Source organism: Pteropus medius, unplaced genomic scaffold (genome assembly GCF_902729225.1).
Source record: "Pteropus medius unplaced genomic scaffold, Ma_sr-lr_union100, whole genome shotgun sequence".
NCBI lineage: Eukaryota > Metazoa > Chordata > Mammalia > Chiroptera > Pteropodidae > Pteropus > Pteropus medius.
This window is the reverse complement of record NW_024346150.1, coordinates 129,578-143,578: the sequence shown is the minus strand read 5'-3', so window position 1 is coordinate 143,578 and position 14,001 is coordinate 129,578. Positions and strand designations below refer to the sequence as shown.

General features: G+C 47.3%; 2 protein-coding genes across 5 annotated transcripts; one reads left to right on the top strand and one right to left on the bottom strand.

Annotated features, from left to right (window-relative positions):
- The first annotated feature begins 1,639 nt into the window (after positions 1–1,639).
- Positions 1,640–4,153, top strand: CCDC107 (coiled-coil domain containing 107). Of its 2 annotated transcripts, none has more exons than XM_039875447.1 (6): positions 1,640–1,799; positions 1,889–2,040; positions 3,391–3,451; positions 3,542–3,632; positions 3,709–3,821; positions 3,904–4,153. In XM_039875447.1, exons 1-6 carry the CDS (start codon positions 1,694–1,696, stop codon positions 4,146–4,148), a joined length of 768 nt encoding a protein of 255 aa, XP_039731381.1. In that variant the 5' UTR covers positions 1,640–1,693; the 3' UTR covers positions 4,149–4,153. The 2 variants fall into 2 exon arrangements, with proteins under 2 accessions (XP_039731381.1, XP_039731380.1); XM_039875446.1 differs by having other exon boundaries at positions 3,388–3,451.
- A 244-nt stretch (positions 4,154–4,397) lies between these two features.
- ARHGEF39 (Rho guanine nucleotide exchange factor 39) lies at positions 4,398–7,964 on the bottom strand. Of its 3 annotated transcripts, none has more exons than XM_039875443.1 (9): positions 7,743–7,961; positions 7,429–7,523; positions 7,047–7,167; positions 6,693–6,811; positions 6,024–6,094; positions 5,642–5,770; positions 5,271–5,500; positions 4,923–5,011; positions 4,398–4,743 (listed from the first exon to the last, which is right to left on the bottom strand). In XM_039875443.1, the coding sequence occupies exons 1-9, from the start codon at positions 7,878–7,880 to the stop codon at positions 4,728–4,730; spliced, it is 1,008 nt and encodes a 335-aa protein (XP_039731377.1). In that variant the 5' UTR covers positions 7,881–7,961; the 3' UTR covers positions 4,398–4,727. The 3 variants fall into 3 exon arrangements, with proteins under 3 accessions (XP_039731377.1, XP_039731376.1, XP_039731379.1); XM_039875442.1 differs by having other exon boundaries at positions 4,398–4,740; positions 7,743–7,919; XM_039875445.1 differs by lacking the exons at positions 4,398–4,743; positions 4,923–5,011 and adding an exon at positions 5,018–5,186 and having other exon boundaries at positions 7,743–7,964.
- Positions 7,965–14,001: the final 6,037 nt, after the last annotated feature.

Sequence of the window (14,001 nt, the reverse complement as noted above, 5' to 3'; positions counted from 1 at the left end):
TTATTGTTTTTTTGGAAAAAAATCAGAAGATGAAGATCTAGCAATAGGGGACCCGAATTCCCTAAAGGTAACAATCAGTTGGGGCCATTTATCATTTTTTACCTGGCCTGAACCACTGATTCACATTGGCTGTGCCCACTGGCTTGGAGTCAAGGTTTGGATTACCCTGCTCCGTAACTCAGGGTGCCTCTGGGTAGTTAGGTAGGCCATGACAGCTCCCTGCGTGTGGGTGTCTCCCTGCCCTTCCTCCACCCTTTCTGGAGAGACAAGAGGATACAGTCAGATTTTAGTCATTTATTTAACACACGTGTACTTCATTCATTTAATATACATGTACCAATTGCTTATGTGCCCAGCTCTGGAGATACAAAAGTGGGTGGAAAATGGTTTCTTTCCTCAAAGAGCTTAGTCTAATTAGGAAGACAAGTCGGACTATTGTCTTAGGTAACCCAGACAATTATAAAAGACAGTGGGACTGAGAGAGACTACTTAAGTCCACCTGGAAGGCAAGGGGGTGGGAAGAGTTGGGATGGGGTGATGTCAAGCAGATGATATGGAGACAGAAAATGGTTGGAATCTCAGCCCTGCCTCTTACCTGATTAATAACTTAGTTTCCTTATTCTTTAAACGACGCTAATTATGTTTACCTGTCAGGTAGTTTTGAACACATTAATTTCATTCAACAAGGATTCACTGAGTGTCTGCTAGTGCCAGGTGCTGTGCTAGGCTATAGGAATAAAATGGTAAAAAGATAGGGCTCCCACTCTTATGGAATAAAGTCTAGCAATATTTTCTTTCTATATAAATTTTAATTAATTGATTTTTAATAAATTAAAATGGACTTTTCCAGTTTTATTGAGATGTAATTGACATAATAGTGGTTTGAAGTAAGTTCAATAGCTTCGCTAATTAATATATTGAAAGAGTTCTGAATGAAGGGAAAACTTCAGCTGAGATCCGAAGGACGAGTAGACATAAACGGTGCGTAAAGGGAAAGGCACAGAGAACTGGAAATAAACCTGGGACATATTAGGCCGTTATGAGCTCCGTAGTAGCTATTGCATATTGCAACCCTTGCTGTTTTCTAAAATGCAGTCGCGCCGAGAATGAGCCCCGTGTGGTTGGTGCGCGGAAAAGCGCACTGCCTGCGTCACTAGAATAGCTGACGGACGACGACCCTGCTACACGCCGCTCGGCTGCCCCGCAGGCGGGGTTGCTTCTTGGCGGTTTTAACAGTGAGAGGCAGGGAAGGTCTACGTGCATGTGCACGTGGCACTCTCTGCCGGCGGTCCGGGGACTTTCCCCTAGGCATGGATTAAGGAACAAGTCCTCCGTCTGTGGCCTAGGAAACAGGCCTTCAGCACGAACCACCTCACGGTCCTCGTGAGACAGCCTTTTATAGGCCCAGCAGAAAATTTATCTCTTGGTTAGGGCGAGGATGTTGGTGGCGTAAGAACTAAGAAATAATTTTGGCATAATCTTCTAAGGCTTCTGGAGGCATTCTGACTAATATAGAATGCCTAAATAGATGAAAAATTAACTAATTTGGGAAAGCTGAGCTAACAGTACTATGTAAATAAGCCTTAGCCCCGCCCACACGCTAAGTAGGCGTGACCTTCCGGAAGAGCCAAAGCGAGACGGGCTCGGGAGCGCGCGTACGCAGGCGCGTACTCCTTCCGTCTGTCGCCCTGCAATGGTGAGCTCAGTCTCGCTCGCGGGTGTGCTGGGGCTGCTACTTGTGTCTGCGCTGCCTGGGGTCCGCGGAGACCACCTCAGCCCCGACCTCCAGGCACAGCCAGGTACCAGCGAGGGCTGCTGGAGGGAGGCTAGGACTGCCCACGGGTCCCAAGCCACAGCTCTATTGACCCACCTTTGCCCTCCTCCACAGGGGACCCCGCCCAGATTGGCCCTAGGGCCACGGAACCCTGGCAGCAGCCGCCGCCCAAGGACCAACGTGAGCGGGCCCTGGCCAGGGAGTTGCCTTTGGGGGCGCTGTACACCGCGGCAATCGTGGCTTTTGTGCTGTACAAGTGTTTGCAGGTGCGGGAAGACCAGGGGTGAGAATGCCCCGGGCCTGAAATTTCCCATGGGGGCGTTATGCCATAGCGCTATGGTTCCAAGAACAAGAGACATCTTCCCGTCAGTCTGTAAAATGAACAATAATAGTTTCTTGGCTTTCCAACATTTTGGGGTTATTTTGAGCATCCAGCAAAGTAATGGATGTGAAGGGTGCGTGGTAAATTGTAAATAATTCATAACTATCTCATTGTCTTCCCAACAGTCCAATGAAGTGATTGTCACTTGCTCAAGGTCCCCCAGAGCTTCTAACTAGTGGAGCTGGAATTTGAACCCAGCCGAGTGTCCATACTACAAAAGTAGGGTTCCTGCTGAGATTCCAACCTTGGCATAAGCGGTTGATTACTGTAGTCACAGTGTTTAGAGTTCAAGTCTGTTTTCCTTGGGAAGGAGGCCCTGAAATGTGAACTGACAGTACATTTGGTGCATTGAACTGTTGAAATGGAAAGTAGTACCTCCCAGGGCTGCATCTTTAGCCCTAGCCTATTACTTACTTGCTTTGGGAAATAGAGGGCTGAACCAATTTGGAGATATGAAACTAGACAGAGTAACTAATAAGGATAACTAATCATGATCCCAAATAGACTTGACAGGCTAGGATAAAGGACTGAATTTACTGATGAAATTTAGCAAGGATAAATTCTACTCTTGGACTCAAGTCTAGTCTGAAAGAAACATAATAGCAGTAGTTTACTAAGAAAGTTCAGTTGTGTGATGTAACAATCCACTTCCCAAATCAATGATAGGAACAAGGTTTTGCGCTTTATCTTCTGATTAGAACACTTATGGAGAATTTTATTCTCCTCGGGGCATTGCTTTAAGAGCTCTACAAGCTCAGTAAAGCGACCAGAGAAAACTGTCAAATGAGCATTGATTAAAGAAGACTGGAGATAGTAAACCAGAGAAGACATGCGGAAGAGGGCAGGAGGCGGGGGAATGACCATTGTCTTCAAATTCCTGAGGGAATTTGAAAAGACATGATTTGGGAAGGCTCTAATCAGCACCATAGAAAGAAGATACATAAAGGACAAATTTTGGTTTTGTATGTAAAGTAACACCTAGAACTTTATCAAACCTGAGGGAGCTGCTTTCCTGGAGGTAGAGTTCAGTAGACTGAATGACCACATGTGGGGGCATACTGACATGTTGCTTCATGTCCTGTGTGAGAAGCTGGACTAGATGTGATTGTGATTCTGAGGTAAAAACCCAAAAGCTTTCTCTACTTCAAATTTTCCTCCTCCTCTTACTGGCTTTGGAGACTGAAATAATGGAAAGCCTCGTTGCAGTATTTGCCCTTTCCTTCTTCCATAGCAGGGGAAAGATGAGGCTGCTGTTCTTGAAGAGAAGGCAGGCAAGAAGGAATCATTGCAGTCAGGTGGGTTTTGCAGAAGTCTGGGCTTGGCAGGGGAGTAGGGCACAGCAGAAGGTAAGTAACCGCCCCTCTCCTTTTCTCCCTTATCTCTAGAGCAACAGCTGGCCCAGTTGACACAACAGCTGGCCCAGACAGAGCAACATCTGAACAATCTGATGACTCAGCTGGACCCCCTTTTTGAGCGGTAAGGAGAGCAATGTGTGGTAGGTGTAAGAGTCGGGAACATAGATTGGGCAGCCTCTGAGTGGACATATCCGCAGTGTGACTACCCTGGCTGGAGCCCAGCAGGAGCTTCTGAACATGAAGTTACACACCATCCACCAGCTGCTACAAAAGAACAAGCCAAATACGGGTGTGGAGATTTCAGAATCAGGTAATGGATTTGGAGGTGACAGTCTGGTGGAGGTAGAGACAAAATCTCTGAAACTGGAACATGGCTGACTTTCCCTTCACAGAGGCCAACACACCCTTTCCTGAGGACTTATGTATAAAGGAGGACGAGGTGGAAACTGGTGACAGTCAGGCCTGGGAGGAGCCCCTGAACTGGAGCACAGAGACAAGGAACCTAGCTACTCTCAGGGGAGTGGAGCAGGGGCTAAGGAGAAGATGCAGCAATGCTGTGGCAAAGGGCCCCAGTCACAGCCCCTGCCAAGGAGGGACAACAGCTGAAGGTTTAGTAAAACAAAGTCTGTTTTTGTGACTGGATGCTCCTGTGTGCTTTTTCCATTCCAGCTGGTCTCACACACGTACCCATACTAGGTGCCTAAGAACAACCGGGACTTCTTGAAAAGCTTCCCTTATTAGGACAAAAAGATGCTGCCTTCCAGTATGAGAGCTGAACGACAGAGGGAGCCCCAGTTCTTTCCTTGTATTCTGGAAGCGCCGTCATGCCAGCCTTCAGGGCACAGAAATCCCTTTTGTCATAGCACATAGCCGAAACAGAAAGGCCTTTCCAAAAAAACAAAACTTTACTAAAATCCAGTGAGAAAATTATGGAAACCACATACAACATAAAAATAGCCATGTCTGCAAAGCTTCAACCTTGAAAAACGACTGGCCATCGACAGCACCAACTTTGTCCCAAATCCCCTCATCAGTGCTGGAGGGGCAGGTTCAGCGGAGGTTCCGTTGGGTCAGACTTGGTTTCCTGATTCTTAGGAGCTAGTCAAATAACCCATGAAGGGATCTGTGTTTTGTTTAGTACTAAACAAGTTTCCTTTATACTCCTGACCCTGACCTATCCTAAAGTATCCTGAGTTCTGGAGTTTATATGATTCTTCTAGTTCTTCTGGCTGCTGTTGAGAGAAGACAGTCAGTTCAGGGACTAGCATGAGCTCTCTATTCAGACAAAATCACCCATGGGATGAGGATAGGGGTCCCAGACAGATGTAGAACATGAGATAAGATCAGAGCTGCTCATCTCTAGCTCCTGAGCCTCATTACAACACTCTACCTGAGGGAAGACACAACTTACCTGATGGCCAAAGTCAGACTGTGGTACCAGTGCAACAGATCTTCCTGGTCTGTAGACATAAGCAGTAGCTTCTCATGGGGAAAGGACAACTAAGGAGAGACCACTTCTTAGTGCATGGCTCAGAAAGGTCCAGACCAAAGCTGAAGGCCTTGCTGCTCCCATGGAGGTAATTCAGGACTGAGGTGAGAACTAGGTATGAACCACAGGCCCCAGTTATCCTCCCTCAATGTGTAGATGGCTCAGTTCTTATTAAAGAGGCGCAAACTGAGGAGATAAACAGGTACATATACATTTGAGGTATATTTTGGGCCTCTCCTACCTTAACTAGGACCCCCACCTATTACTTACGCTGAGCAGTCCACCACAAGGGCCTCCTGAGTGGCCAAAGACCCTGTGGAGTTGACACTGGGCCATGGGGTAGAGGACCCGGCAGGCAAAGGTGCCACTCTGCAGCAGGTGCAATGGGGGTCGAGGTTTGGCCATGAGGAGCACATCAGAGAAGAGGAAGAACATTCGGGGCCGAGGCTCCCCACGGGGAGGAACTACCAACAGCCAGCCCTGGCGTAGGAACCAGCGACCTAGGAGATGGAAGAGCTGTTATTCTGGTACAGCTCTAGGACTATGATCCATGGGAATAGAAGGAAAGGGAGGCTGAGGAAACGGGTATGTGCTGGCAATATGGAGGAAGAGGGGTAAGAAAAGGGAAGTACGCAAACTACCTGAGGTAAACCCCTTTGCCTGGCGTCCACCGAGCAGAGCCTGGACACGACGGAGGTGCTGGCCATTCTTCTGTTTCTGACCAATGGCGTGGACTGTCTGGATGGTCTCACTTATCAACCGAGCAGCCCCTGGAAATAGCGTCCCCCACCCCATTCCCAGGATAACTTTGACTCTGGGTAGTCACTGATGATGATGATGAAAGACAGGCTATTCCCAGGGGACCAGGGTCACCGTCTAACTTCTCGAAGAGAAGGCAGGACAATTAGGGACATCATGTACATGTCAATGGAAGATAGGGCCATACCATTGTTGGAGGTCAAGACCAGAAAGATACAAGAGAGGCAGCCTCCTGCCTTGAGTTTTGGCAGAGCAAGAACATACGTGTGAGTTGTTGGTGGTCAGGGCTGTTGGGACTTGTGTTTTCAGCCAAAGCAATGACAAGATTCTCATACCTGGAATTAGACAGTTGGAAGTCTATGAAGGGAAGTAGAGCTGGGCAAAATTCCCTCTAACACACACATCACCCCCTACACGTACTTCAGCTGCACAGCCAGGAAAGATCTGCTTCTGGCTATTTATCTCCTCTTTCAAAACCTGGGCTCACACTACATGGCTGTCTTCCATCCCACACTGAAGAGTCAGGGGCAAACTGACTATAGTTTGAGAGTTCAGATCCCATGATGACAGTTAATCAATCCCAGGAGGGTGCTAGACAACCTGACTATAATCTCTTAACTCATCCCCAGCGACAGATACTCTACACTAGGCTAGTCTCTTACCTCAGCAAACTCTTCCAGGTACCCTGTCACTAGCCCTATTACAGGCCCTCTCACTTCAATGTAGGGTTCCACAGTCCTAGCTAAGGGACTGAGGCTGCAGACCCCAGGTAGTCCAGTGGGTTCACATTTCCTCTTGCAAAAGGATTTTAGGAGCACTTTGTTCCAGGAGAGAGGTCTTAGGACAGACCCCATGGAACTCCACAAAGCTGAGGACAGCAGTCATACAGACTCAGAAAAGAGAAGTTGGCTGAGTCAGGGTGAGTTCACTCACTGCTGGAGCCTCTGGAGAGGCAGAGGGAGCAGGTCCTGGAGCTGAAGGCCCCCAAACTCAGGGCGGCCTTCCTGAAGCCGCACGAACCTCCGGAAACGTTTGCTTTTCTTTAGTTGCTTCTGGAATGATGGGGAAAGGATTGGCAGCAGGGAGAGAAGCCGCTCCTATATTGTATTCATCTGTGTACACATCCCCAGCCTTCAGTAAGCTGTGTGCTCCCTACAGGGAACTTAGCACAGAACTGGGCACCCAGAGGGCTACATAAATGCAGGAACAGTATGAAGTTTGGGTCTCCAGATGTAATCTATGCAGCAACAGAGGAAGAAAAGAAAGATGAAGTCATCTTCCGGTTACCTGCAGGGTGGTCCAGGACATCTCTGCGTTGGCAGCAAATTGGGTGTAGAGTTCTAGATGGGGGCAGAAGCCCTCTAGCCCCTGTCCCCAGTGCCCTCCTTCCAGGTAGGGAAGCAGCTCTCTGCATGGGTGAAAACAACAAAAGAGCTGCCAAGTAACTGCTCTAGCACCTCATTTAATTCTCACAACCCTGGTCCAGAGTAATTAATGCCACTACCCATCTACAGAGGGAGAACTGGCGCAGGTTAAGGCACTGGGCCAAGACCACAGGTGAGGTAATTGACAGACACAGAGTATGAACCTGATTCTCCGACTCTGAACTCTACATTGGCAGAGGCCAGGTCTCTCCCTCCGCCCCTCTCCCCATGCCCCCTCCACTCACTGGCTGGCGCCATAAATGAGCTCCCAGGGCCCAAACAGTGCCTGGAGCTCTGGCGGTCGCAATGTGCCCTTGGCTCTCAGAATCCCCACGAAGTACTGCGGAAGGAGAGAATATCAGTATATAGTCTGCAGGAAGAGGCCAACGCCAAGGAGCAGCTAGAAACTGTAGAAGTTTACCGACCCCCAAATGCAGGCGGACAGTGTAAGGTGACCCCATATACTGGGTCACCGACCGCGCAGAGGCCCACCCACACCCTAGAGTCCCCTCACACCCTGGGGTCCCACCCCATACGGGAGGGCGTGCCGGGCCCGCACCGTGGCCACCAGCCCCAGCTGTTCCTGGTAGCGCCGCTCGGTCTCCAGCAGCTCTCGGGCGGTACAGGCGCGTTTCCGCTCCCAGCGGGCACGCTGCTCTTGCACCGGACACCGAGTTCTGGGGCACAGGTTCTCCATCCCTGGCAGATCTGTAGTCACTTCTAGCTACAGCCCGCCTGAGATTCAAATTCCAACCGCTCCGGGGGCGGGACCACGGGGGCAGGCTCGCGGAGAGGAGCGCGCCCCCTGGCGCCGGGAGGTGCGCGCAGGACGGAGCATGCGCGAAGGCCAGCCAACCCGCCTCTGCCCGCCTCCGCTACGGCCTCGCCCCACCGCCAGGGTGTCGCTTGTCGGTGCGTGGCCACCGCTGGGTTAGGGCGGGTAGGACAGGTGGGTGGTCCTCTGAGTGGTACTTAGTTGGGGCAGCAGCCTGGACTTTGAGTCAGCCGATTTGGGGGCGGTGCAGACACTGGCAGGGCCTCAGTGTCCCATTTGGGAAGAGGACACAATAGTTACGGTACATATTCTGTCCTGGCCCATGCCAGACGCTGGAGTTCAGTCGTTCCCAATGCTTTTACAACTAGGAACTCTCATGGGTCACCAGGTTTGAAATATTTTGGCCCTAGGACAAAAGTTTATAGGTTTTAATTCACTAACTCCTTTTTTTGTTTGAAATCGGACAGCTACATAGCTTTCTGGTCAGCAGTTGCCAATAACTAACAGGGTAGTTCAGAATTGCTTAACTATGGACAATGGCAAAAGCCTGGAGTTAGTCTGTGCTACCTAGTCAAAGATAATATGTACCAGATTTTTCTATTTAAGTCTTTTAAAAAAATTGGCAGTAGCCCTGGAGGGTAAATTGGCAGTGCCATTTTTTCAGTATGCATGAAAAATCTTTAAATGTGCCTATTCTTATGACCTAGAAAATCCACTTTCTAGGAATGAATTGTAAAAAAATAGATATGTGGACAAAAATGTATGTACTAGGGTGTGTGGCATAATGTTGTTTGTAACAAAAAACTGGACCCCTCCCCCAAATGTCTAGAGGTAGTAAATTGGGTAGGGAAACTATGGTACAGCCATTTGAAGGAATAAAATAAAAGCATAAAAAATGATGTAAAAAAAAGCTATCAACATGGGAAAACATACATAGTACATTGCTGAGAGAAAAAAAAGCAGACTACAAAGCTGTTTGTACTGTATGGTCCCATTTAAGTATAATATATATGACTGGTAGGATAAACAATCAAAAGATAATTGTGGTTTTTATCTCTGAGTGATGAGTTTGAAAATAATTCATTCAACGAATATTTATTAAGCACTTAATCAGGGCCAGGGGTGAACAGGACAAATAGGGTGATTTAAAAAATTCCCTATACTTTTTTGCCTTTCCCAAATTTTCTGCTTGAGCATTACTTTGTAATTAGAAGAAAAACTGCTATTAAAAAACAATGTTAGGTAGACTTTAGACTCCATTCCTACCACTCTGGATTCCTAGGAATCTGCGTCCCAAGTCAGGAACCAAGGTATTGTCAGGAGTCTGTGGTCCCTTCTAGCTCTGACATCCTAAGAATTCTAAGGAAAGAGAAATGCTGGTTTAAATCAGGGAGAAACAACTTGAAGGGCTTGATGGAGGAAAGAGAGAGCTTGGGTCAGACTATACCCTGAACTCGGGTCCCAAGGAAATTGGTGGATATACCAGTTTATAGGTAGAGGACTGATTACACTGTCTCAAAAGAATGTATGACAGTCTGCACTAGGAGCTCAAGTGAGGAAGGGAGCATTTAATCCCATGGTAATCAGTATCACCATGAACCCAGGTGATGAAAATGGAGTACAGCACTTGGGGTGCAGTGGTGACTGGTATGTTTGGGTGTGCTGCTAGTGTGTGAGTCTGCTTTGGGTAGATGGAAGAAGGGCAAGAAATAGCCTACTGTGAGCTCAGGTTGGGGAATCATCCAACCTTGGAGGAGGAATAGGACAAAGCTGAGAAGATACACTGGGGACACTTGGAGACAGCTGATTCTCTGGGGACCAAGTCTCCCACAGAGCAAGGTTCTACTTGGAACAGACTCTACTCCCAATTCTGCTCCCAAAGCCAAAGAAAGGAGGGGCCAGGGGATAAGAGGGCAGTCAACAACTTCTCTTTCCTTTAATTACCCTCAACCCCTGCTTTCGACTCACTGGATGCTAGAGAAGCCCTAGGGATGCTTTGAACAACAATCATCAGTTATTCCACAAAAATTAAATGCCTCTCATATCCCACATCCTGTGCTAGGCATGGAGATGAAATAGTGGACAACAGAAATATGACCCATGATGTTATGGATGCTTATAGTCCACCATGGCAGACATGGTAAAGAGTCACCATAAAGTGAGATCAATGTTACAAGGGAAGTATAGGCTTGTATGTAGTCAGGACTGACCTGGCTAGGAGTCAGAGAAGGCAAGGCTTCTTGGAGGAAATGACACGAACTGATGATACCTGAAGGATGAGCAAAACCTGGTGGGGCAGGGCTGGCAGTGGAGGAGAGATGAGAGAGAGAGAGAAACAACATGGACAAAGACTTGGAGATAACACACACACACACACACACACACACACACACACACACACACACACACACTCATACTCCACGCATGCATGCAGTGCATTCAAAGGACTGCTAGAAGTTCAGTAAGACTAGAGCATAGACTGCAAAGGAGAGAGTAATGAGACAGGAGAATAGAGAGACATTCAGAGGCCAAACCATGGAGGGAATTTATATCAGTGAGACTATGTCAAAGTAACAGTAATTCAAAGTGGCTAAACATTAACAATTTATCAACTCATGCAACTGGCAAGTTCAGAGGCAGGTAGGCCCTATGGTTAGTTCAAACCAGCAACTCAGTCGTATCACTAAAGATGTGGGGATGCTATTAAGCAGGCAGGTGGTTGTGGATCTGACATAGAGGGGAGTGTCCAACCTGGGGATACTTGGCTTTCATCAACTTATAGTAGCCATGGGAGTGGATGAAACTGCCTGTAAAGAGTATGAAGAGGGATATGGGCATGACAGTTGCCAACACAAACCCATTTTTTCTCATCCTGTGCATTCACTTCAGTTCTAAAATTCCTAATGGCATAGTGGGCTAAATGGTGTTCCCCCTAAAGGTATGTCCATATCCTAACCCCTAGAACCTGTGAATGTGAATTTATTTGGAGAAAGGGTGTTTGCAGTTGTAATTAAGCTAAGGAGCTTGAGATAACTTCATTCTGGGTTATCCTGGTGGGCCCTAAATCCAATAACAAGTGTTCCTAAAAGAGACATCCCGTGGAGAGACAGAGGCAAGAGAAGAAGGCAATGTGAAGTTGCAGGCAGAGATTGGAGTTATGCAGCCACAGCTAAAGAATGCCTGGAGCAATCGGAAGCTAGAAGAGGCCCTAGATAGAGACTTCAGGAGGAGCAGGGCCCTGCCAACATCTCAATTTCAGATTTCTAGCCTACAGAACTGTGTGAGAAAAAAATTCTATTGTTCTAAGCCACCCAGTTTGTGCAACTTGTCACAGCAATTTTAGGAAACTAACACAGATGGTGAGATGGGCCAGAACTACAGGTCAGCCTCAAGGCTCCAGAAGGGCTTTGATCTGTCTTTGCTTCTAATCCACATCTGGGGACTAAAGGGCTTTTTCTCCCCCTACCCACCAGCTAATTACTCTCTCCTCCTCTGAAACCCTGGGATAGAAACAAACCCTAATGACCAAAGACTTGGCCTTAAGGTCATGCATGGGGTGGGGGGGAGCGGTTCCCCAGTCAGTCAGTCCTGAGTACACTCTGTCTCAACCTGGGGAGGCTCAGAGGACAAGACTCTGAGAGCTCAAATTTGGCAGACTCCCAGCTGTGAAGGAACAATGCAGGGTCAGAGTCCACATTCCCCACCCAGACCAGAGACACAGTCATACACAGAGACAGCTCAAGAAAGAGGCAGCACCATGCAGAATGGCATATGGAAAATTAGGGTGCTGTAACAAAGATCTGCACCTAGACACAGATGTGAGCTCTGAAATACTGGCAAAGCAGCAGAGAGGGTGGGGAGATGTGTGGACATAAGAGTGCCACAGAGAAGTGTACAAAGAGATCTGACAGAGACCTAAAAAGGAAAAACCATTCAGCACATGTTGGAGAAAGATGTCCAGACATAGACTCCAGACTCCAGAAGCATGGTGCTTCTGTCCCCTGTGCTTCCCATGACCTCATCCACCTCAATTAGCTCACCAAATTCCCTCCTGTCCTGGTCCATCCAATTTAGATAGTACCATGGACTTTTCATGTGTCATGAGAGTCCAACCAGGGTGCTGACAACACAGCTGCCTGACAATGAGCTGACCATGCAGAGTGCACTGGATCAGATAGCCATGGATGGATGGGTCTTAATTCGGCTTCAGAAATGGCAACCTAGATTATAGGCTAGTTATCTCCTAAACTGACTGCTTGGAGGGCAATTGCTATTCAGCCATACAAGTTTTGGTATACAGTATGGCAGTCACTCTGACAAGGTAGATAATTTGGAGTGCCATAAAAACGTAATGTCATGCTCCTGGAACAGAAATGGGTTGACACACCCAGATCACAGACAATAAGCTCCCTGAGGGCAGGGAAGTCATCTTAGTCAATTTGGTTTTTCCCAAGCTCAGACAAGGTGATCTTCAGAGAAATGCTCAGTAATGGTTGTTGAATAAAAGAATGACTCAGTCAATCAAATATTGGACCCTGCTATGGAGCTCAAGGCTATTAGAGCAGATAAAATGTCATAAATCATCCTAATATGAATTATATAGTGGGCAAGTGAGAGCAGGCAAAGCACTGTGGTAGCTGAGGTACCAGAAATCAATTCCTGTGGTGCAGTTAGTCAAGAAGGACTTCCTGGAACAGGTAGCCTTTGCACTGAGTCTTGAATAATAGAAGGGATTTAAACAGGGGAGATAGTGAAACTATTTAATATGGTAGTCAGTTCACAAGCACTGATTCATCAGAGTGGAAACTGGCTGAGGCATTCAAGTGGAGTCTTGGGTCCCCTGCTGTACCAGGCATTACCGCTTTAGATCTTGAGGAGGTCAGGAGAGTACCAAGGGAGGAGTTGGGGTAAAAGGAATACCCTGGATTGAAGAGCTAGTTACCAACAAATTTAGAAATATTTCAATATATTAACCTAATACAACCATATAGGCATGTACCTACTGAATGTTAGTTCCAAATATGAACCTCCTGAATTGGCTTTATTCTCTCATCTGTTTTGCTGAAGCCATAGAGGCCTTACTAGAATGTGAGCTACAGAATAGTAGAGGCTGTTCTCCAGTCCAATGCTGCTGCATCCTTAGGGTCTAGAACAGTACCTGGAAGACTGGAGGAGGCTCGATGTTCGTTAAATGAACAGGCAGAGACTGGGAACCCAAGCCCATTCTTGGGGTCCTCTTATTCTTCATCTCCTTGCACCCACTCTCCCCCTACAATCATGCTACACACCAGCCCTCAACATGTCCTAATGAGAACTGGATTCTATAATTCTCCTGTCCAAAATATTTGAGGCTTCCCCTTTGCCCAGAATACCATTCTCCCCATTGTTTTCACCAATTGAACTTCTGCTTCTCCACAACCCTGATGATAATTTGCCTACTTCTGTATTACCTTCTGAGGCAGAATTCATCTCTTGCCCCTAAATCTTATGATGTTTGCCCTCACTCCTTAGACAGTGAGCTCCTCAGGACAGGGGCTGTGTCTTATTCATTCATGTACTTTTAGCCCAGTGCCTGACATATGGTACATACTAAATAAATATTTGTGAATGGCATTCCTGGCAGTGAGTAGATGAATGAAGACAAAGGTTTTAGGGAAAAAATGAATAGTTTAATTTGGCTTAAGTATGAAGGGTGGTATGATATAAGGTGGAAATGTCCCAGGTAACATTTTGAAGGGACGTGGTAGTCAACTATAGGGAGAAGATGGGCAAATGGAAGATACTTTGGTAGGCAGTGGGAAGCCAATGAGCAGAGGGAAATTGTGATGAAAAATAAATGTAGTTTAAACCCATCAGAGTCCCTCTCATACATATACTCAGTTTTCCATTCATACTCAAATTCATCTCCCACCTACCAATCCACCCACCCTCAGGCTCCCAAAGCAGCTTGCCCTACCCCTTTACCTGCTCCCTGTGGGAAGAAGATGCACACATGGGCTGCTCCCCTTTCAACCAGATGTGGGGGCCCCAGCTCCTTGTCTTT